The sequence below is a fragment of the Ziziphus jujuba genome, chromosome 1, assembly GCF_031755915.1.
Source record: "Ziziphus jujuba cultivar Dongzao chromosome 1, ASM3175591v1".
Classification (NCBI taxonomy): Eukaryota; Viridiplantae; Streptophyta; class Magnoliopsida; order Rosales; family Rhamnaceae; genus Ziziphus; species Ziziphus jujuba.
Genome location: NC_083379.1, coordinates 2839754 through 2863397, shown reverse-complemented (window position 1 = coordinate 2863397; position 23644 = coordinate 2839754). Strand labels below are relative to the sequence as shown.

The following is a 23644-nucleotide window of genomic DNA, read 5'->3' as shown; positions in this document are numbered from 1 at the left end:
TATTCATTAGAACTGGATTAATGCAGATTGATAATTTGTTATACCCCCATTAGTTGATGGCATTGTTAATGTCGTTGATGGCATTTTATAATCTCTCACTTTCTTTTTTTTCTTTTTTTCTTTTTTAGACATATTTGACAATTGACTCCAATGTAACTGTTCACATGTAGCAAGTGACTATTTCATCAGCAAGGACCATCCTTTGCACCATTGCACCACTAAAAAAATCAAAGCTATTTTGACCTTCAAAAATATGATCAAAGCTACAACCAGCTGCTAAACTTCAAAGTAATAAAGCATGATAATGGCTCTCACAAAACAATTCATGTACAAAAGCCAGTGAAGAGAAATATAAGACTATGTACCACCGGATTTGTGGTTAACTTGAGAAGCAGCATAAATAATTCATTTGAGACACAATCCAATGAAACCATAGCCACCCAAAATAAACTAGGTTTTAAGAACTACCGAACAATTATAATTTTTGTGTCTTTCAAAATATGCATCCAGTTTGACTCATGTTTACAGCCTGTAAAAAGTTTCAGGTGCGAATTTCTACTAGAGTATGACTAATCATAAAAGTAATTCTCTAATCAACACTAATTATCACAACCCAAATTACCAGCAGGATCTTGGTTTCGTCTTATCCTCCTCCACCCCCCAAATGTCATTTTTCAGATTCTATTATATTTCAATCTTAATGAACTCTGAAAGAAAAACAAAAACCAAAGAAGAAAGAAAAGCAAGTCTTGATCTAATATAACATGCTGGGTTAACATAATGTTATATTGGGTTAACATAAACAAAGATGAGTCCACTTTCAACATTAATACCGAAGCATGATGTAAAAATAATCCTACTTACTTTGGACGAAAGTTGAAAATTAGACTAATCAACCAGGATATAATTGATCCGACAATCCAAACGATGAGAAAGAGGACTAAGAATCCAGCCAAAATAGTAAGGAAAGGAGGACCTTGGGCAGCATCACTTGTTTTAGTTCCAGCTGATTTCTCTTCGGTTGAATCACCACCTGAAGGGTTAGTGTTTGATGCATACACAGCAAACTGCCTTTGCCCTGTTTGCAACCTTAAGACATCTTTGTTTCTGAATGCAAGAAACTACATGTTTAGAATATTTTTTAAATTAACTTGAAAAAGCACTTTGTAATTGTAAGTATTATAATGACTGTCAATGCTCCACAAAAACCAGACAATAAACTGACTGAATTACCTTCACCAAAAAAACTCTGAGATTGCAATTCTCTGAAGAAAGTAAGGTGGCTTACAGCTAACTGGAAATAATTGCCTAGTTAAGATCTTTTGGTTGGAAATACAATATTTTTGGATTTCATTTTCGTACATTTAGGTGGTTTAGCCAAGACTATTGTTTATGTAAACTAATTTTTCTTCAGCTATTCCCGTTGGATTGAACTTGTGAGTGGAAATATGTACTATTTCTATCTGATGCATGGTTGAAGAGTGTGGTCAACAGAAAACAATGGTTTAGAAAAGCCATCTATTACAAACATTCGACATGAAGGACAGACACTAATCTGCAACAGAATGAATTATCTCGCAAGTGCATCATATATGTAAACAAGGTCAAGTTACTAAGAAACCCAAAAGCTTAAATACAATACGGGGGACCAAAGGCAGATCTTACATATGCACCACCGAATAAATACGAGAAACATGGGGGTTATCAGAATTTGAAAACAAGAACAAACAAACCGCCAAACTCTCTTTATCATCAACCACAAAAGTTGTAATGTTTAAGGAGTCCAACTACATGTATCAAAGTAAGATGACATACGCTAAAACTTGATTAGGCTGTTACTTTGATTGTTGCAACGATGTCTTCCCCAGGTAAACACCGATGATCCAAATACAGTTCTGGGTCTTTAATCTTGTTTTGAGAGATTGGGATTTCATTAAGAAGTTAAAGACCCAGAACTGTAAAAACCCAGAAAGGAACTAGAACATCAATAAAAATTAGGTAGAGTGTTAATCAAGACTTAGAGTCAGAGAAAAAAAGAGATTGAAAAATACCTCCAATTGAAATTGAGAGTGGTTGGAAGAATATTTTGGCTTGGGCATAGTTTCGTTGGCATCTGAGTTCTGCTTAACACTTTACTACTAATGAGTTTGAAGTGTCGGAGGGGTTGCATAGGGACGGCACATCCACAGTACCACAGCGATGCCATTTTCACTTACGATTATTATTTTCTGTCCATCTGGATGATGTTTACATATTAATAATAATAATCAAACTATTTCCTCCCTCTTCAATGCTTGTTGATTGATAAATAAAATAATATAAAATAAATATGCAAATCAAATTCACGACGTGAAAATATAAATAAATAAATAAATTTGCAAATATTTCGAACAAAAAGGTGTGGCTCTCAACTTCGATAAAGAGGGGGCACCGCTCTGTTTTACTCTTTGTACTCCTACTCCACTCCACGTGGAATTTGATTTTGACATTTTTTTTTTTTTTAAATTTTATGCATTGTTTCTCACTTGCGTTCAGTGTGTTCCTTTGAGGGCTTTGGTTTTCATATTTTATTGCTGAAGATTGATTTCAATGAGAAATTATGTATATACCGGCTGCACATTAAATCAAACGTGAAGAAATTGGAACTCAAATCAAATGATGTAGGAAGAAATAGAGTTTTACTTGCATAAATATATAATTTACCATTATTTTCTCTTTTTCTTCCATCATCATTTGCAAATTTTAAATTCTATAACATTATTTTCTTAAATTTGTTAAAACACAGATTTCCATCCCTACCACTTAACTTCATCAAAATAGGTTCCTAATCCTTGATCTTTCATTCCAACGGATCCAAAGTTAAATGACTAAAATTGCTTGAACTAATCCACAGTTTGATGCCCATGTTCAGCTAACTCTCCTTTATTCAAATGGCTCCATTTGAGACCTTAAAAACATGTATACATGTAAACGTCGCCAGTATGAACTAAAACAGGCTTAAACAGAGCAGTAAAACACCCTGCCGAACTACAATAAGAAAAAAATTGTTGAAAAAGAACTCGAAATGGTGAATCATAAAAATTTTCCCTACTAACCGGAGGAAGACCAATACAGATTGCAATTCTACACACTGCCTAAATATCCATCAGAAAAAACCAATGTTTCCAGAGCAATAATTATTGCTGGTAGAAAATGATAAAAACACTCTTCCAACGATTCTCAAGATGAAGCTGCTTTCTTGCAGTAATTTTCAAGCCATTCCATTGTGACACTCTTCGGCCTCTCAAGTGGCAAACCAAGAGCTCGGTCCCATATTAACTGAAATTAAAAGTAAATAAATTTTAAAAAAAAAAAAAACAAAACAAAACAAAAATAGCGAAAATTGAAGTCAGGTTACCATAATTGAACAGAGGGGGTGTGAAAAATATAGCAGAAAATGCAAACCTGAGAGCAAATTCCTATACTCCTTGATACACCAAAAAGAACAGTATAATATCTGTCCACAATATATTCAAAGAACATTATGGTATCAAAATCTATATTTGACTCCACCACTAGGGAGGGAAAAATAAAAATAAAAGAGAGAGAAGAGACAGAAATAGAATTAAAATACCTTGCTTCCGTTAAACCAAAATGATTCAACAGCACTCCACTGTGAGCATCAACATTGGGCCAGGGGTTCTTAACCTGCATATACAATTCAGCAGTAAATCATCATGTGAAGTTCAAGTAAAAACTATGTATTGTCCACGTGAATTTAAAGTCAATGTTCCAAATTTCCAAAAAAATTGATTCAAAAAACATGCTTCATTTTTCATTATGAATCTTTCAACAGCGTTTAGATACAAGCATGTTAAGGAAGCTCCATAAATGAATAGTAATTCTGGATCACTTTGGTAAAGTGTTTCATGATCAATCTAAAGTCAGCTATGTACCTTGCCTAATTCAGTAAGTATAGGGGGCACAACTTCATAAAGATTCGAAACCTGTTAAGACAACCACCACATTAGCTTATGGAGAAATCAAGTACATATACAAAAAACAAATCATATTTATGCCAAAAAGGCACACCCACACCCTTGTCAATGTCATATGATCAGGGCATAAGGGAGTACCAGCTGGAACAAAGGATCATCGGGTAAATGCTTCAATGCAAACTCCCTCTGACATGTATATCTCGGATCTGTCTTACGCAAAACACCATGTCCAAATCCAGGAACAACCTAAGAAATAATTAAGAAAAAAAGGACAAATAAGTAGAAGCTAGTCTTAACATATGACTAATCAAATAAAAAATTAACTTGAAAAATTGTAGATTTTACTGATGCTGAACCTACTTCTCCTTGGATAAACGGACCACAAGCTAAACCAATAAAAAGATGAAAAACTTTAAGTAGTAATATAAATTAGGAAAATTCAGTAGAGTACATACATAAACAATGATTAAACGGGTTCTAAAATAATCAAATGACAAAATCAATCATGCTACTGAAGAGTAACTGAGCAGAGTCAATTTTGACAGGACTTTTCAGAATTTTTCTGGATTTTTCTAACTTTGATTTAACATGGAAATGAGAAAATAGATACATATTAACATCAAGAAGATGATAGAAGACATAGAAATCCTCAAAGAACATTTACACTTCATTAGCAAAGAAAGCCAGGTCTCAATTCCCAAATTTAAACTTTTTTTTTCCCGGACTGAACAAGATATGGTGTGCTCTCAAGTTACTTGCTCAAATAAAAGAAACACTTAAAAAATTTTAAGTTATTTTTTATTTAACATTAAAATAGAACTTTACAACATACTACCAGTTGAGAGGAAAAAGAACAGAGATAACAAAGGGGAAAGAGGAATAGAAGTGAGAACAGGTGGATCGAAAAAAAGGCAGAGGAAGGGACAAGAATACATAGAATAGATGAGGCAAGTAGGGTTTCAAGCGAGTAATGTTATTCTATATCTAAGCACTAAATTCCAGTTGCATAACATTCTATCTATGTAGGCAACAATACAAGTAAATAAAGGTACGTTAAAAAATAACATGCATGAGAAATCAAATCCCAACTTAACATAAAATAAAATATGATCAATTCCAAGACTCTGTATGTTCTCCATTACATTACCTTTCCATTATTTAGCGTTTTCCAGACAAAATCTTTCAACTGGTCTTTTGTTATGTTTTCTCCAAACTCAGCTACCACAGATTTTATCCAAAGCAAAACTTCCTGCAATCAACATAGAGTGAAAAGTCAAAAAGGGACCCCTGGAAAAATTACAAAAAAACACCTTCAGGTGAAGAAAAGTTTTTTACTGAAAATAGAGAAGACAAAATATGAAGAGGACTGTACATTAGCATTCCTATGTTGGCAGGGATAAATTTAACCAAAAAATGGTGCAGTATACATAACTGCGAGATTGATATGTTTCGCTGGGAATTTAAAGAATGTAAATGTGTACATCTCAAGCAACCTCCCAAAGTTCACAACATAATAAGACTGTACATTAAGCAACATAATAAGACTCTACATTGAAAACACACAAATACAATATGCATATATACATTAATACACACATATGCCTTTATGGTTCCAATTTAGTGCACTGCTTCTGAGGTCCTAAGCTTATATAAATATCCAATAATAGAGTCTAGTTTGTGAGCAATATGGAACTCTACACAAATGGGACTAGGTTTTAGTCAAGCTTAAGATTTACACAAAAGGTAAAAGATCTTTAATTCAACTTCTATCATTTACCGGAAAGCAAAAATATGTTAACAATCTTTTAAAGTTAAATCTTCTATTTTGGGTCTAATGACTAAGCACATGACTCAAGATAGAGCCCTCTTCCCTTTAAACCCCTATTTATTCCTACATGGGTTCTGAACCAGGGACTTGAGACAGCTCCTTTTAGCAAGAAGGCCGGTCCCGCCAGACCACAGTCAGTTGATGAAACCATAATTTCTTTGGCAGAAAGAAGTGACAGACCCCATTAATAAACTATTAAAACTACAATAGATGGAAATTTTAGAAGCACACAAATAATATTTCTATATACCAATAAAAACAACTGATTTTCAAAAAGAAAATGTACCAAACATTTAGAACAAAAAAAGATGATAAGATAATGGACAATCTTTAAAACCACTGACGGAATACCTGATTAGCCAAACCATGGAGTGGCCCAGCTAAACCATTTAATGCAGCTGCAAATGAAAGATAAGGATCTGAAAGTGCACTAGCTACCTGTATTTAGCAAGTCGTTACTAAGTATCAACATGACTCAACTTCAGTACACAACTACTGCATCTGAAGTACAACAAGACAAAGACCATTATGATAAATCATTTTAAACAAAAGGAGGGTAACTTACTAGGTGGCCAGTGTGAGCACTAACATTCCCACCTTCATGATCACTGAAAAACATTATTGGTTAAATTGTTAGGTCAAATTAGAACTGTCAAGTTACCATACATTTATGGTGAAGGCAATAAATCATGTCACTCAAACTCACGACTGTGGTTATAAGAATAGAACATTTATACATACGTATGGATAGTTACATAAAGCCTCATAAGCTCTAGCATTTTAGGATCATTGAAACCCAACAACTGTGAAAAATTTGCACCATAATCCAGAGAGTCATCTGATGGTATAACCTTGCCATCCTTGTATATCCTTCAGAAAAACAGGAAAGGAATGATTCCCAATATGATACAATACAATTGAAACTGATTTTATGCATAAGAAGGTAAGAAAAAAGGACAGATATGATCCCTATCAATGAAATAAAACAGGCAACTACAAGCGCACACGCACGCACAGCAATATAGAATGCTTTTATTTATAAAATAGCAAAACTTTATCATACTGAAAAGAATAAAAAATGTCATGCACAAGAAAGAAGTTTCTTTTTTATGCCAAGCACATAAAAGAAATGAATAGACAAACATGCAAGGCTAAATAAGCAAAATTGGGTATCATACACTTCACTGACCTCCGATAAACATAAGAAGCTACTAGTGGCAGCCGAGCAATCAAATTAAGTGAGTCCTCATATGTAGGCTCCCAGTACCTAAAAAAAATATTGTTTTGCAATGCTAATATAAGCAATAGAAGATTGAGTACAAAAGGCATAAACGATAACTTTTATTTTTGTACGATTCAGTACAAAAGGCATAACCAATAACTTTTATTTTTGTACCTTGCTTTCGGAATTCCCTTCTCATATGCTTTTTGAAATTCACTTTGAACCTGAATAAGACACCAACCAATTTAACATGTTAACCACGTCAATTTTTTAACCAAAAAAGCAAACAAAAACTAATAATATAGTATACCATCCCCTCATGAACCCTTTGAACTGCTTATCTAGTCATCACTCATCAATTCGTTTTTTTAATATTTCATTTTGTAAATAAGATGATCTGTCCTCCTTAAAAAATAAAAAAGTAAAAAAAGTAAAAAAAAGTAATACCAATCACTTAATTACATGAATAACTGCTGAAAAAGAATATGAAGGAGAATGAAGCTAACATTGCTTATCTCCCAAGGAATTACCCCTCCCCAAAAACTTTAAAATTACAAATCATCAATAATAAACAAGATTGGGGAAATGCCCATGAAGACCACACAACTAGGAAGCCACGTGATTAAATGCTCTAAGAAACCCTAAGATTCCATTGGATTAAATTAGCCCATGTAACAAGTAAGAATTAAATGGGTTAACATTCAATCTGTTCGGATTCTCAACAAGCCAATAACAATGCCAAGAAATGCATATACAAGATGTTGTAACATATACAAGATGTTGTAAGTATTGCTAAAAGTCAATTTACTAACCTGAAGGGCCATGACACCAGATGTAAACTGGGTCATAGGATGAGCTGTAACAGGTAGAGCATCAATGGCCTTGTACACATAATCTGCAACCAAGATTATTAAGTCCATGATGTCAGAATAACATTACTAATCATAGACTATACATATTGTCTACCTGCAAGTACTAAATGGTCAATGAAACTAGAAAGCACAGCACTGTGGAATTCTCTCATGTACTCGTTCAAAAAGTAAACCTCAGTGGTTATGGAAATTATAACAATAAAATGTTACTAAAACCATCCTGTGTATAACAAGCTGTTTGAAGTTAAATGCAAGGAACAATACCTGGAACTGTAGCACGAGTCCTCAGTTCTTTGGATAATGCATCAACTTGCTCTTTGCTCGGCACCTATGGCAAGGAAGAAAATCAAAAAAGATTTATTTAACATAGAACCGTACAACTTTCTTATAACAAAAATCCTTAACATAAAAGGCATGCCATAGGCAATCTGTAATCTATCCAAGACTCCAAAAGCATCTTGCATGGTGTTCAAAGAGGTAAAGAACTTGTATGTCTACACATTACACTAGACACAATTTACAACAATTTCTTTTCAGATTACACTACAAAAATATATTGCAATTGGTTTGTTGTATCAAACAAAGATAACATACCTTTCCTGTTAAAAGAAGCCATAAAAGACCTTCAGGCAAAGGTTCTCCATCAGGCTTTGCGCCCGGTAACAGTTTTTGGCATTCAGGAATTGATAGACCCCTAAAACGAATTCCCTGGGAAGAAGAAAAATGACCACATTTCATAGCTACATCCATTTAAATTTTAATTCCAAAACTACTAACAATTCAAAAAGAAAACTTCAGGACCAAGTACTTGAAATGCATACCTCATCTGGGTCAAGAAGTGAGGTTTCCCACAGGAGCCCAGTCATTCCTCTCATTCCACCAATTACCTTCCCAATTAAACATTATATAATACAAATCAGTTTAAGATTGCAAACTCATTAGACTGGATAAATAACCTAGACCAACTTACTCTTATTTCTAGAAGTACAATAACCATTCACTTCATTCATTACTGTAGAACAAACACAAATATTTACCATATCAACAGTGATATTGCCCAATTGAACCTTTCCATGTTCTGACTTCAGTTTCTTCAGGCGTTCCTACAACCAAAAAGAAATACAAAGTATTGAAATGAGTGAATAGTAAAACATTTCAGTAGAAAGCTCTTTAAGCTTTGACCCCAGGCGTCACATTTACTCATGGATATCTGACAACATGGAAAAGTTTTGATCTAAATGTTCTGCAACATTTTATTCTTTTCTAAGAAAAATAACAGTGGGAAAGAGTCAGATAGCCGAATGGTTGAAATGGCACTCCTTTGACAGCAAAAGGAAGTTCTTGATCCACCTATCTATTAAGCTTGGCCTAATCAGCAAAAGAAGCATGCAACAAAATTGAAAATGAGAATTACACTGGTTCAAGTACCTAGACATATTTCATTATTTTGGATTTATTTTTACTTACCAAAGAGTTCTTCAAAAAACAAGGAGTCAGATCAAATATGCAATCAAATAATGCAAAAAAATATTTCACATCACTTCTTGATAATTAAATGTGTGATTTTCTTTTCAAAACTGTGCTCAATTTCATATCTAGTAATTTCACCAAGATTTTTCATTTAGTTGGGAGAAGAATCAGCCCTGATTGGAATTTTTGAGGAACATATCGAGGAGTATTGGATAAAATCTTAACTTACAAAGAGAGTAAATTTAAGGATAAAAATTAGATAAATAATAACAACAGAAATTAAACTGGAAACAAGGTATTCTATTAGCCTTAAAAGACTACCAATCAAACCTGTTGTTCAGGAATCAATTCCTTCAACTGAGAATGAAGGTCCTGCATGAAAAAATAACAATGGTCATGACTCGTGAGAAAAAGCTCAAAAAAAATTTGCTCTTACATGTGAGCATGTACGAAATCTTCTTTTGCACAACAATCACAGACATACCGTAATAAGCCAATATGTCATACTAACATTCCTAAAGGTTAAGAAGCAATTGACCATACACATCTCAATATGGGCTGAAAAGAAGTGTGCATATGTTTTTCTCTAGCATGAGATATATCGTTATAATTCGTCTTACACATTTCCGATTGATGAGATTTATACAAAGATGTTTAATCCCAAGAAGTCAACAAAATCTAGAGCAAGATAATAGTTATTGCCATTTCGCGAAAAGAAAAAGTAAAAAATTATAGTCTCTGTTTGTACTGAGCATAAAGGCTAAAGTTTATAATCAGAATGAATTTCAGATTTTCTCCCTTTTTTTAACTCTTTTTTCTCAGTCTACAACACACACGAGAGAACTTACAAGATCTGAAGAGGTCTGAATTTGAAGCCATCTGACAGAATTTCTGAGACTACTCGACTGCTGGGTCTGCAACAAGCATGATAACAAGTGGCGATCGGTTTCCAATAGAACAATTAATTTTGACAAAGCAGAACAACTCTCTTTATCTAACTTACAGCATGAGAGCGAAGCTTGGAAAGCAAAGACACACTCCTGAAGAACACCATAGCTCCCTACAGCAATCTGCAACGAACATAACACCATCAGTTTTACATCCACTATTCCAAACAATACATACACATACATAAACATAGATATACACACATCATACATACATACATATATACATACATACATACATACATACATATACATATACATAGATATATATATATATATATATAGACAGGCAACAAAAAAATCAAACTAAAACTAAATCCGAAATACAACCTAACAGCAAACTCATCAAAAGCAAAGGGTTTTTTGATGAACGGAGGCTTGGTGATTAAGTTCGGATCAAAAACAAAATTGATTACTTAAAATAAACAGGAAAACAAAATTCCATTTAAAAAAATTAAAATAAAATAAATCGGAGTGCAAGCAAATGAAGAGTCAATGAAAAAGTAAGAAATTACAGAGGATTTTGCCGAGAAATTGTAGAGAATGAGAATGGGGAAAAATAAAACGAACGTACCCAGTCAAAGTGCGAGAAAACACTGGAAACACAGAGAGAGAGAGAGAGAGAATCAGTTACTCAACCAAAAACCATCCAAAGCAGCAGATCTTCTGCCTCTCTCTGTGTTTTTATACAGTAGCCAGCTTGGACCGGTGTTGGTAGCAGAGAAACAATAATTCCAAAATATAATACTTTTAAAAATTGTCAATTATTAAGAAATAATAGTACAAAAAATGTCAAAATTGCATAATATTTAATTAGTAATTTTTTCCCTAAATTTATTAAAACACAATCTTCGTTTTTAAGATGGGTCATTGTCAATAGTCACATTTTGATAAAAATTGCCACATTTTATGAAAAAATATAATCATGTAAACTTTTTTTTTTCCCCTCTGAAATTGAATGGGATATTTGTTGTATTGAATTTTCTTTTCTAAAAAAAATAATAATAAAAAATATATGTTTTGACAAAAGAATTGGATGGATTATTCAAGAATCAAGACCGTGCCTTTACATTACATTTACATTTTCTTAAAGTTGTAAGGAAAAAATTGTCACTCGGTGCTTAAAATATTATAATTTTTAAGGATATGAGTACCAAATTTACAGAAAACAAAAAAACTACTTTTTCTTTTATTTATTTATACAGTCTCATTTTGACCCGGAATTTTCTTTATCTTTTGGGCTACAAATTTTGACCCGTGAAATTGTTGCTCGAGCGTTGGGTAGAGAAAATTGAAAAAAAATAATAATAATAATAATATTTCATTTTTGTCTTTTTGTTTTGACTTGAAAAAATAATAGAAAAGTAAAACAATAAAGATCAAAGAAGAAGAAACGGTAGGTTTTTAGCTTTAGCACACCACCATAGATTTTGATGATCAAAATTAAAAAGCAACAAAAGCTGCCAAGAACAATGGCATCAGATGCTTGCTTTGGTATAATATTTATTAAACCATTAATTTAAGACCCATCATTCGTCTATTCACCAAAAAAACAGATAAATAAATCATTCATATACCTTTTTAATTTTTTTTGCTTTTTTTATTGTTTCTTGTAATGATATTGTATGATCTTGCCGACTATCAAATTCTTGATTAAAAACCATGTGATATTTACTTTTATTCTATTGTTTTAGATTGTTTTTTGTTTGTATGTATTTATTTGGGCGTTTAAATGTCATTTCTTGTTTTAAAGGTCAAAATTTCCAATGGCCCGTAACCACCCACCAAGGGAATATAGTAATATATGTCCACCTAACAAGGGAATATTATAATATACTATATTAAGGAATTTATCCAAAAAAAATAAAAAATAAAGTACTATGGTAATGGAAGCTAAAAGAAGATGAGCGTGGACAAAAACAAAGCAGAGGCAGGTAGGTCTTATAATCTAAATTCATATGAAATTATTTTCACCCCTAGCATTGAAAGAAAACGTATACAAAACAAATATATGCATATAGTATTTTTATTTTTTATTTTCTTTTAAGATTTCCTAGCTAAATAAGTAATCTGCTACTCAATGATTCTTTTGGAATTGACAAATAATTTGTTAGTAGATTATTATTATTTTAGGGTTGTGTCCTTCATAAACCTTGTAGACTAAGGTTGTTTCATTTTATTTTATTTTTTCTTTTACTATTTTTATTTTGGGCCAGTCTCCGACTAAAAAATGAATGCTTATAAAAATGTATCTGATAAAGTATATTCAAAACGAACAACTTGACCTCCAATATATATTAAAAAAAAAAAAAGCCTAAAAGGTATACTGAATAATTAAAAATTATTTGCAAAACAATTTATGATTTTAGCAAGATCACTAAATTTGGAACCGATAGCATCATCGATGTATTTTTCAATAATAAGTAAATAGTTTTTAATTGTTAGCTAATAGTTAATTGTTTTTTTTTTTAGTAAATACTAATAGTTAATAGTTGAACATTGAAAAAGCTAAGAATCTAATGTCCAGGTCTAATTATATTATATATTGTTTTTTTTTTTTGGTAAACTATTTATAAAGTTTTTTATTAATGTTGTTAATAATAATAGGCATGATTCACATGCATGTTATTTTATATAATTATCCCTTTTATAAATATATTTATAGTCTTACATGTATAACTGGATTTCTCACGTTGCACATGATTAATTCCGACTTACATATATTTTATAAAATATTTTATTCTAAAAATATGTATAAAATAATTATCCAATTAAAATACTTTAATTTTTATAAAATTAGAATGTAGTATATAAAAGATGAACATGATCAATTTATATTAATTGATTTGTATTATATTGTAATTGGATAGAACTATATATATATATATATATATAATTTTTTTACTGTGTGCATATTCTTACGATTATATAATTTTTTATACCGATATCATAAAATATGATAATTTATATTTTTATAAAAAGCTATATATATATATATATATATGAATATTATTTTAGTTGCAGCTATAAACAGGTCATGCATCAATAATAATCAATATAAAATAGAAAAGTTTTGATATTTATCATTATTAATAATATTCATGGATGATGATTATTTATTTATATGATAAATTTTATTGATAATATTTAATTTTATATTAAGATCGTAAAAATGAATCATTTAATAGAATAACTTAAATTGTTGCTTCACATGTTAATCTCGATCACTAAATGATAACAAAAAAGCATTTTTCATGTCAAAATGGTATTCATAATTTGTGTAGTTAGACTATTTTAAGAACTAATAAAAAATTAACGCATAGATATAATCGAACGCATTTGTTCTCGCTCGTGAGTGTTTCTAATAGAAAAAACAATGACTGCCATTTCCAATTCCTGAATTTAGCTAAAGCCCTGGAGCCCAGCTTGGTATTCAGACACGGTGACACCAACTGATTGTTCTTTTTTCGTTTATTTCCTCTGCTTCTTTATAAATTTTTCAACCTTAGTACAACTTCTTGCTCTTTTGGTTTTATCATATCTGCTTTACTGTGCTGCAATGCAATCTTGAATGTGAATAAATTGTTGACCAAACCAGCTTTTTATACGCACAATTATAAGTAAAATTTTCGAAAAGCTGAATTCATTTTTAAATGGAGAAAAGTTTAAAATGAATTCCAAGTGGTTTTCAGTTATTTCTGACAAAGGGTCAAGATATAAAACTGATTTTCTGCAATTACTTATTTTAAAATATTATTATATATATATCTATATATATATATATGGTGTAGACTAAGGGAGTTGCAAGCCTAAAATGTTTGAAGCCGTTTTAGCCATAATTTTGCTTGGAATGTCAATAATTTTGGCGGTGTAAAAAGGGGATATAGCAGAGTCAGAATCAAAATCAGTCAGTAAAGCAGCACGTGTGTTTGAATTCTCACTTTGGCGTTTGACAGGTAAATCATATCAAACACATGTCAATCTTACATGTGATCCAAATGGCTTTTCATCGCCTTCAAAAGGCTTTCAACAATCTGCTAAAATCCACTTTCAAAATGAAATAACTTTGAGAAGGGGATTGAACCTCTTCTCCTCACCTTTCAGAGATAGAAAACCCATATGAAATAACGCCCTATATTACCTTCTTTTTTCTCGAGCTTCCAATTTCTACAGGAAATTTCTCTGTTTTCACAGCTACAACGATGATGGGGCGCTCTGTATCCTACTTTCCTCGCTGGCCTAGAGGCTTCAGAAAATTCAGTGGCTTAATGGTATCTGCTTCTTTTTTTTGGCTTTGATTTTATTGTTCATTATCTTTCACTCTTTTTCTTTTTTTTTTTTTTTTTTTTTTTGAGTTAGGTGAATGGATTTCTATAAGAAAGCATTAAAATTCTCTTCTTTTATGCATGGCAATTGATATTTAAATATCTGGGTCTTTGGGTTTTGGCCGATAAAAGCAGGGAAAAATGGTCAAAACCCCACTGTGTTTTAATTGCATTTGTATGATGTTCAAATTCTTAATTTCTATTTGGGGTTCCTTCGTTTTGAGCTGCCTTCTGGGATTTCCTGCATGCATGGAGACTCTGCTCCCCCTTTCCCCTGTACTGGAAACTGGGATTCTTGTTATTCATACTGGTCCATGTCCTTCATTCGTTTTCCAACTTGGATGCTCATGTGTTACATCTATGACTTTTGTTAATGTGAAATTTGGGTTCCTTTTTTTTTTTTTTTGGGTGGATTTACTGCCAATCAGTATATTTGTTCCAAGACTGATTGGTCAAGAAACTCTTTGGTGAAATGCCGGCCGTACAATTTCAAATATAGGAATTTTTTTAAGGAAAATATGCTAGAGTAATCATATACATGTTCATTCAATGCAACAGGTGGAACCCAAAATTGAGCCATACTCTGCATCTTCAAGTATTCTGGAGGGCAAAACGTTGGATGAGACTTCTAAAGATGAGTTGACTGAAAATGCTTCTGATATGTTAGTTGATTCATTTGGGAGGTTGCACACTTACTTGAGGATATCATTGACTGAACGTTGTAATCTGCGGTGTCACTATTGTATGCCAGCTGAGGGTGTGGATCTCACTCCCAGCCCTAAGCTTCTTTCACAGAATGAAATTGTGAGAATTGCCAGTCTGTTTACAAGCTCTGGAGTTGACAAAATCCGTTTGACCGGAGGAGAGCCAACCATTAGGAATGATATTGAAGACATATGTTTACGCTTGTCAAACTTGAAAGGCCTAAAGAAGCTTGCCATCACTACCAATGGAATAACTCTTGGAAGAAAGCTTCCCAGGCTCAAAGAATGTGGCCTCACTTCTTTGAATATTAGTCTGGACACATTGGTGCCAGCTAAGTTTGAATTTATGACCAGGCGCAAAGGACATCAAAGGGTTATCGAATCTATTAATGCTGCCTTAGACCTTGGATACAATCCTGTTAAGGTATGTATCTAATAAAAGTTCAAATATTTGAATTTTCTGAAATTCCTCGTTCCTTTATTTTCGATACTTTATTTTTTGCCAATTTGTTATGTCATTGAAACATGTATGGAGGAGTTTAGGCTTGCCATTGCTTGTTGTATATAGGGCTTCTGTTCACTGTGGATTGATGTGCATAGGTAAAAAATTCATGCACGCTTATACATGCTTTTTTGTTCATCTGTTGTGTATCAGGTAAATTGTGTTGTGATGCGGGGGTTCAACGATGATGAGATTTGTGATTTCGTGAAACTGACACAAGAAAAGCCAATCAATGTTCGATTCATTGAGTTCATGCCTTTTGATGGAAATGTTTGGAATGTGAAAAAACTTGTTCCCTACTCAGAAATGTTTGATAGAGTGGTAAGGTAGAATCTGAAAGGTAATCCTACTTATAGATTTCAGAGTATCCCCTTTTTTTTTCCATAATCTAAGTCATTCACCCTTGCTGAACAGGTAAGACAGTTTCCAAACATGAAGAGACTTCAGGATCACCCAACAGAAACAGCCAAAAATTTCAGGATAGATGGGTATCAGGGTGCAGTTTCTTTTATCACATCAATGACTCAGCATTTTTGTGCTGGTTGTAATAGGTTGCGTCTTTCAGCTGATGGGAATTTCAAAGTGTGCCTATTTGGTCCCTCAGAGGTGAGTTTTCTGTATCTTGAAACTATGTTTACGCTGAATAGCAACATGGATCTTATGTTGTCACTCAATGTTACCATGCTCAACTTAGCAATTTGCTGAGGAACCTTGTTAATGTGCTCATGTTCAGAGGATTTGTGTTTACTATCTTGAATCGCCGTACTTTTGGATAAATTGATAATTGTGGTGCTCCAGTCCTTACATCCTGTGATTACTTAATCATCATATGTGTGTGCGCGCGCGCGCGTGTGTGTGTGTGTGTGTTGTAGCATAGCATAAAATATGTTTTGATAGAATTTTCAACTGATACACGAAATCATATTTCTTAGTATCCATGTCTTCATGTCATTGTCTATTTTTATATTCTTCTGATCTCTGGTTATTTCATTCAGTTATTTTTTCTGTTTTTGCTTGACATGGATGTATATTTACGAAATGATATTTCCTTTTAAAATAAGCATGCATCTTTGACACTTCTCATCGTATTTAAGTTTACAGACACACTCCTTGACCCCCAAAAAAAAAAAAAAAAAAAAGTTTAGGTCCATCCTATTATAACAGGACTATAAATCAATCACAGGATCAAGCAGACAGCCATGCTTTGGTTCCATGTTAAGATAACTTCAATCTCCCAAACTTAAGTGGACTCATGCTAACCAAAAGAGATACGTAAAATCAAAAATTACAAGCCATGTTCATTCTGTTAAATGGTTTTCATTGAATAGAGCTCATCAACAATTCTTCTATTTTGTAAACAAATACTTGGCTTTATATATAAGAAAAATTTTATTTAGATAAAATTGCGATGCCATTTTCGGCTTTCCTTTGCCTTTCCTATAGTTCTTTCTGAATCTGAATAAATAATTTGGAGGTTGTCATGTCTTACTGTGGTCATCCAAACAAAATTTGACACCTTAGAGTTTGATCTGTCCCCCTTTGCAAACTTGTACTAGGATGCCTTTTCTTTTAACTGTTTCACATTTGATTAAATTCTTATCTTATCATTTACGTTTGGTATATAAATAAAATCTAGGAATTGATATTTGTCGATGCTTTCAACTTCTGATTCTATAAGTACCCTGTGTAAAGGAGCTGAAGCTTGTTTGTTCTTCTGGTGTTGCATTGAGCTAAGATGAAGAAACTTAGAATTACATATTTTTCATACCACAAGCTCTATCTGCAGGTTAGCTTAAGAGATCCTCTTCGTCGTGGTGCTGATGATCAAGAGCTTAGGGAAATAATTGGGGCAGCGGTATGTGTTGCTCAGTTTTCTTTTACTTCATTAAGTTTCAGATATAACCACTGAATTCTAATATGCATCTAAACTTCGATCTGATTCATCTTCAATACATTTCTAAAGGAACATGGATCTTATGTTGTCACTTAGTGTTACCATGCTCAACTTGGAGCAGTGCAGTAATCATCTTTTTTTGGTTGCTCTTCAGAAAACTTTATGACTTTGCTCTTGTTGCTTCAGGTGAAAAGGAAGAAAGCTTCACATGCTGGAATGTTCGACATTGCAAAGACAGCAAATAGGCCTATGATCCATATTGGTGGCTAATTCGGCATTCTTGGTGCGTTTCTTATTTTCCTAAAACAGTTTATGCCAAACTAAAGGCAAAAACTTTGTTTTTTTTCTACTTCAAGCTTTTCTGCATTAACCAGTAAGTTTTCCAATTCATATTGCACAGGCATTAAGTTGGCAACTTATCACAGAGGTGGAGCTGTTCATTGTTTGTTTTGTCGATGTAAACCCCAGGAGGAGGAAGATTCCTGCGCTTATTTTGTTACCGATAAAGTTCCTATGCTTAAGCAAGCAAGGGGTGTCTGAATCTCAAGCATTTGGATTATTCACACAAAGAGCTCTTGCTGATGTTGTTATGTTGTTTTTTTTTTTTTTTTTTTTTTAAAAGGAAATCTCTTACTGCTCTTACTCGAAGTTTATACTGTAGATGTCTTAGCATCCCTTCTGTATTTTCTCCTTCCTTTATTTCTTCTTCAAGGAAAGAAAGAGAAAAAATAATAGCAAAAGAAGAAGACGAGAACAAAAATGGTAAACTATTTTCATAATATGGCAATACTTTCTATTAATTTGAAACACTTTCATTGCTTTGAAGTGCTGCATGTAATGAAAGAAAACTAGAGAGCTAGGGAGGTTTGTGCATATATTTTTTTTCACTAATTTATTTATTATAATACAATCTCTTATTAGAAGTTTAGAATTCTAATCTTGATCTTATCTTTAGATAGAGACAGATTATGATATAAACTTTATTAAAGTTATATTTCTTTAAAAAAAGGTAAATTAATTAAAACTCTATTCAAGTTCTAAACGGATAATCTAATCATATGAAATAAATTAATCATACTCCTATCTTAATGGAAAACTTTCTTTTTGGTGAATTATATTGATGAAAAACTTACGAACATTTCATAGATACAATCATTATCTACTGTATCGTGTATGTCATACTTTCTCAGTCTTAAAAATGGTCCAAGTTTAGAGCCATCATTTAGATTCTTATTATTATGTATATATTTTTTATATTTAAAAAGTGAAAATTCGAACTCTGGATCTTGCACAGTTCTCTTCTTTTTTCCTCCTTTTTTTTTTTTTTTTGTTTTGTTTTGTTTTGTTTTGTTTTGTTTTGTTTTGTTTTTATTCAAGAAACACCTGAGAAATAAGAATTCACATGGCAGTTTGAATTGTCAATTAATGGATGGTAGTGAACAATATTCTCAAGTCACCTAGACCCAAAAAAGAACAAATTCACATATGAAATGCAAGACTATAATTATTTATTAAGGGGCAATAAGACTTTGTTTAAGATGGGTAATTAAGTAGTTTTGTCTTATTTTATAACGTTGACATTGACACATATGGAGAGAGGTGATTAAATATTATCCAAATGTTAAACTCTCTATTTATTTGTTCGGATTGGTACTAATAATTTTTTTTTTTTTTTGGGGGGTGAGAGTCGGTATTAATAATTAGTTTGTAGTTTGATATATTTATATATTATACAACATATCTCTCAGCAAATATATATAAATTATAACATATCTTTTTCTTTTTTTTCTTTGCTGGAATTTAACATGTATATTTGGTATGCATTATAGGGTTATATATCTTTTTAGAGGTTTAGTTATGTACATTTATACTGTCAATCTTTTGTATGGCGCCAGGTAACAATCACAACGGCACAAATTAAAATATCCACTCTGATTATATTGCAACCAAGCTAAGCAAAAACCTTCCACATTTAGTTTTTATTTATATATAAAAAAAAATTAAGTCATGGAATACATAGTATATTATATGTAACTGAAAATATGTTATTTACTTATATGTACAGCAATCAATTTTTATATATACAGTTCTATTATAGATTTATAAAATATACAAATTATATGATTATACTACCAGTTTATTGTCGAGAATAGATTGATGATTTACCCCTTATACTATAAGATTTATGCATTTTTTTTAGCAAAATTATATGTATAAATACATATATAAATAAAATAGAATCCAAATTGGTTGTTGCCAATTAATATACAAGGTCCATGTAGGCTTCTGCCTCTATTATAGAGAAGGAGACAAACACCATTTATAACAAAATTATGTATATTTGCTACATGCATACAATGGATCAATATTATTTATTACATACATACATACATACATGTATTGATTGTTTGTTGTTAGAATTGAATTACTTTGGATATATATGAGTTGACAAAAGGATATGGCTGACTTTGGGGATGGTGCTAAAAAGTCATGAAAATTTCTGAGCCTCCAAACGTGAAATTTCTCAGCCTCCGGGGCAGTGGTATGTTAAAGTGGAGCACAAGAAATTGAAGCTAAACGCCAAAGGGCCCCGGGTTGAATATTTTGGCTTTTGGCCACAGTGATTCACATCTCTCCTTGCTCATCCACTGTTAATGCAAAAGATGATAATTTTGTCACATATGAATCCATTGCCAATCTTTCTTTTAAACCCATACAATAAAAAAAAACATTATAAAACAAAAATAATTAGAATTAGAACCCCACTATATATAAATGTATGCTTTTCCATAGTAGGTGCTCTTTTCCTTTCCACCAAACTGTATTTGACCCCTAAATATCATTGAAAGTTATATATAAATATTTTACTAATATTTTTCTAATAATACCCAAGGTGTACACAATCCGATAAGCATATGATGGTAAGGCTTTAAGAGAGCCTTAAATTTTTTGGATCATATCGGTTTTACATATGGTAGGAAATTAAAGATCAAAGTTCCATCATGTGCTTCAATTTGCAAGAACAGTAATTCGAAAAATCATAATTCATCTCAATAAAGACAAAAAAGAATCCAAAACCATCGAACTCCATCGAAACCTTTCTTTCTCTCATAGACTAATTAAATTACAATACAAACCGCAAAATAACCCTGTTTATTCCAAAGCTCTCCCCTATTTCCCAAAATCATCAAACACATATAAAACAATTTGATAAATCAGAACAATGTATATATTTTATAAAAAAGCTGGAATGTATATAGGTTAACAACTAAACTCTCCAAAAGAAAGCTATAAACAGCAAAGCCTATGACTTTTTATACTCTTCTTTTTTTTTCTTTTTTTTTTGGGTATTATTATTTGACATGAAAGAGATCCTAGAATTCACAATCAATATCCATGGAAGAAAGAGATCAGAGAGAGAGAGAGAGAGAGAGAGAGAGAGAGAGAGTTCTCTATATCTGGGAACTTATTTCTTTTACATAATTACTTTTGGATCTTCAAACACATCCATGAGCGAAGACCTTAGAGGAAGTGAATGGAATTGATTTAACTCTTCAATAAAACCATCCAAATCAGAGAAACCATCCAAGAAACTATTAATCTTCTCACCTCTCCATAACTCTTCTATTTCTTCCTTTATCAATTCCCCATTTTGCAACCTTGTAAACTCGTCCTTTTTTTGCTCTTCCATTTTCTTGCGCGGAGCTGAAGTACCACTTGTTGTTTTACTCCTCATCGTACCACCACTAACCTTGTCTGCATGAGGCTTGTTGCCCGTGAGATTCTGAACCAGTTCTCGGAAATTTTCGGCGTCTGTCTTGATGATTTCAGGTGTAAATACATGGATTATGCGAATCTTTGGCTTGAACTTGGATATTACGTGGGAATCTTTGTGCATGGCCAGTTTAGTAGAATTAGCTGAACTTGGAGCAACTGATTGAGTCTTCATCAACTTTTCCATGGTAGCAAACAAATATTTATGATTCTAGCTAGAGAGACAAAAAGGCTGTTGTTGCTTTTTTGTTTGTGTGTCTGTTGGAGAAGAGAATAGATGAGAAAAGGGGTTTAAATAGAATTTGAACTTTGTGAAAAGAAAGTGGAGGTTTGGAACTTGGAAGCCAAATTTCTGAGGTGTCTTTTGGAAGACAATATTGGATACATCTATTATCCATATTTACCCAAGAGTCAACACAGCAAAATAGGGATCCCTAATATTAGGACCTATCAAACACCCTATAAAATAATTTTTTTTTTTTTTTTTAAGCCCACATTGCACAGCTTGCACATATATATATATATATTAAGGTTATCGTCTAAGTTCATTAAACCTTGCTCTTGGTTAGATTAACTTGACCAAAATATTCATTTTTTTATATCTTCATGAGTTAGTGTTGCTAATGAAGAAACCAATCCTTGGTTTCCACTTGCAGAGCTATTGGGTATTTTAAAAGTACAACACAACTTATTTGATTATTTATTCAGATGTCAATGTGTATGCTTATACTATACCTTATAGTAAATTTTTTTTCCTATTTATATACGTATTGGATTTCACTAATGTTTAAATGGTCCAATAATATACCACCAAAACTTATATGTACATATCGATATTCAAAGCTCTATTAATTTTTCTCCTATTCGAGGGTAAGTATGAAGGTAATGATGGTTTTACCAAAGAAGTTTGTTTAGTGTTTATCTTCTTTGTCTTTTCATGATATTATTACTTGTTCAATAATTAGGCAACTTAAATTAATTATTTAATTAATTAATTAGCTAGCTAGCTAGCTTCTCTGTGTTTTTGCAGTACGCTCTCTAAGTCAATGGTCTCTCTCTCGATAAGCACTATAGAGCTGCACTACAACATTGTATATTATATATTAAATATATATAACATCTATATATCACCCTCAATTAGTGGTTGCTTATAGTTTTAAAATTGACTTCATGTTGCTATTGACTTTATTATCTTAATTGTTCGTTCTTTACTTTAATTTCTTCTCTTCTTCTTTTAAGAATTAGACTAATTTGATGATCGAAACAAGTTGAGATCACTCATAAAATTGTATATCCAACTTAAATATTTGACATTTATCCATTGGGATATAAATTAATCTTATAAATATAATCTCTCTCTCTCTCTCTCTCTTCCTTTTTTTTTTTTTTTTTTTTGGGTGAAAAACACCCAGACCTAGTTAATTAGTTGCATATTGGTGGTGTGTTGTACATAAAATGGACGAACTTAATTTTGATGAGAAATGACTAACATGTACTAACTAATATTGCATTTTGCATATAGAGCATCGTTTCTTGTTTTGATTTTGAGCTACTAATTAAGTTCCATTTTTACTGTAAAGAAAGAAATTAAAGAATAGAAGAGAGAGAATAATCATAATAATAAAATTAACTAGCCAATCGATGGTTTAAAGGGTCAATCCTAAGCTAATTAGAGACTTTTAGATGCTTCTATGGTCACTAGCTTAATGGGGTTTTTTTTAAAAAAAATATAATATATATATATATATATATTATATTAATTATTTTTTGATAAAAAATATATATATGAATTATGAAAACGTTTTGCAAACAACCTAATACCCTTAATGAACAACAACGTATAACTACCTATTTCAATTATGATGAAAGTTGCACATGTTGACATATTGTGGCACAATATAGTCTTTGAATTAAACAAACGTGCTATCCTACTAGAGAGAGAGAGAGAAAGAGAAAAAAGGAAAATGAAGTTAAGATGGTTAATCGGCAAGACCTAAAGTTGGTAGATATTGACATTATTGGATTTTTCAATTATTAATTAGCAATGTTCGACATAATATACTATGAAAATCTAAGAAATACATAAAAACCGAATTTGTATAGTCAAAACCCTCTTGCATTATATAGAT

The 23644-nt window shown here is 32.0% G+C and overlaps 4 protein-coding genes across 9 annotated transcripts; 1 reads left to right on the top strand and 3 right to left on the bottom strand.

The window, feature by feature from the left end:
* Positions 1-733: 733 nt before the first annotated feature.
* LOC107435163 (uncharacterized) lies at positions 734-2206 on the bottom strand. Its single transcript, XM_016046753.4, has 2 exons — positions 2052-2206; positions 734-1107 (listed from the first exon to the last, which is right to left on the bottom strand). The coding sequence occupies exons 1-2, from the start codon at positions 2204-2206 to the stop codon at positions 861-863; spliced, it is 402 nt and encodes a 133-aa protein (XP_015902239.3). The 3' UTR covers positions 734-860.
* On the bottom strand, positions 2052-11053 carry LOC107435083 (citrate synthase, mitochondrial). 3 transcript variants are annotated; one of them, XM_016046658.4, is made up of 20 exons: positions 10891-11053; positions 10373-10439; positions 10218-10283; positions 9700-9741; positions 8937-9002; positions 8721-8786; positions 8494-8607; positions 8164-8227; positions 7840-7922; positions 7202-7251; positions 6995-7072; positions 6547-6675; positions 6371-6413; positions 6157-6243; positions 5125-5226; positions 4116-4223; positions 3936-3986; positions 3614-3687; positions 3445-3496; positions 2052-3318 (listed from the first exon to the last, which is right to left on the bottom strand). In XM_016046658.4, the coding sequence occupies exons 2-20, from the start codon at positions 10421-10423 to the stop codon at positions 3220-3222; spliced, it is 1425 nt and encodes a 474-aa protein (XP_015902144.3). In that variant the 5' UTR covers positions 10424-10439; positions 10891-11053; the 3' UTR covers positions 2052-3219. The 3 variants fall into 3 exon arrangements, with proteins under 3 accessions (XP_015902144.3, XP_048317857.2, XP_048317858.2); XM_048461900.2 differs by lacking the exon at positions 10891-11053 and adding an exon at positions 10832-10850; XM_048461901.2 differs by lacking the exon at positions 10891-11053 and adding an exon at positions 10647-10668.
* Positions 11054-14126: 3073 nt separating this feature from the next.
* Positions 14127-18550, top strand: LOC107435446 (GTP 3',8-cyclase, mitochondrial). 3 transcript variants are annotated; one of them, XM_060812500.1, is made up of 8 exons: positions 14127-14272; positions 14511-14587; positions 15200-15769; positions 16001-16173; positions 16267-16453; positions 17634-17702; positions 17928-18024; positions 18142-18550. In XM_060812500.1, the coding sequence occupies exons 2-7, from the start codon at positions 14519-14521 to the stop codon at positions 18009-18011; spliced, it is 1152 nt and encodes a 383-aa protein (XP_060668483.1). In that variant the 5' UTR covers positions 14127-14272; positions 14511-14518; the 3' UTR covers positions 18012-18024; positions 18142-18550. The 3 variants fall into 3 exon arrangements, with proteins under 3 accessions (XP_060668483.1, XP_060668484.1, XP_060668482.1); XM_060812501.1 differs by lacking the exon at positions 14127-14272 and having other exon boundaries at positions 14304-14587; positions 18210-18550; XM_060812499.1 differs by lacking the exon at positions 14127-14272 and having other exon boundaries at positions 14306-14587.
* Positions 18326-21924, bottom strand: LOC107433753 (VQ motif-containing protein 18). Of its 2 annotated transcripts, none has more exons than XM_060812503.1 (2): positions 21229-21924; positions 18326-20389 (listed from the first exon to the last, which is right to left on the bottom strand). In XM_060812503.1, exons 1-2 carry the CDS (start codon positions 21700-21702, stop codon positions 20315-20317), a joined length of 549 nt encoding a protein of 182 aa, XP_060668486.1. In that variant the 5' UTR covers positions 21703-21924; the 3' UTR covers positions 18326-20314. The 2 variants fall into 2 exon arrangements, with proteins under 2 accessions (XP_060668486.1, XP_015900621.4); XM_016045135.4 differs by having other exon boundaries at positions 21351-21919.
* Between the last annotated feature and the right edge of the window lie 1720 nt (positions 21925-23644).

Bases quoted from the DNA above. Each gene is read 5' to 3' on its own strand.
- LOC107435083 (XM_016046658.4), bottom strand. From the start codon at position 10,423: ATGGTGTTCTTCAGGAGTGTGTCTTTGCTTTCCAAGCTTCGCTCTCAT. The intron at 3,987-4,115 runs GTACTCCCTTAT...TTGTCTTAACAG, and splicing joins ATGATCCTTTGTTCCAGCTG to GTTTCGAATCTTTATGAAGT. The intron at 3,497-3,613 runs GTATTTTAATTC...TATTGTGGACAG, and splicing joins TTTGGTTTAACGGAAGCAAG to ATATTATACTGTTCTTTTTG.
- LOC107433753 (XM_060812503.1), bottom strand. From the start codon at position 21,702: ATGGAAAAGTTGATGAAGACTCAATCAGTTGCTCCAAGTTCAGCTAAT. The intron at 20,390-21,228 runs GTAATTATGTAA...TTGCATTAACAG, and splicing joins ATGTGTTTGAAGATCCAAAA to TGGATGAGCAAGGAGAGATG.
- LOC107435446 (XM_060812500.1), top strand. From the start codon at position 14,519: ATGATGGGGCGCTCTGTATCCTACTTTCCTCGCTGGCCTAGAGGCTTC. The intron at 14,588-15,199 runs GTATCTGCTTCT...TCAATGCAACAG, and splicing joins GAAAATTCAGTGGCTTAATG to GTGGAACCCAAAATTGAGCC. The intron at 15,770-16,000 runs GTATGTATCTAA...GTTGTGTATCAG, and splicing joins TTGGATACAATCCTGTTAAG to GTAAATTGTGTTGTGATGCG.
- LOC107435163 (XM_016046753.4), bottom strand. From the start codon at position 2,206: ATGGCATCGCTGTGGTACTGTGGATGTGCCGTCCCTATGCAACCCCTC. The intron at 1,108-2,051 runs GTATTTTTCAAT...TCTTGCATTCAG, and splicing joins ACTCTCAATTTCAATTGGAG to AAACAAAGATGTCTTAAGGT.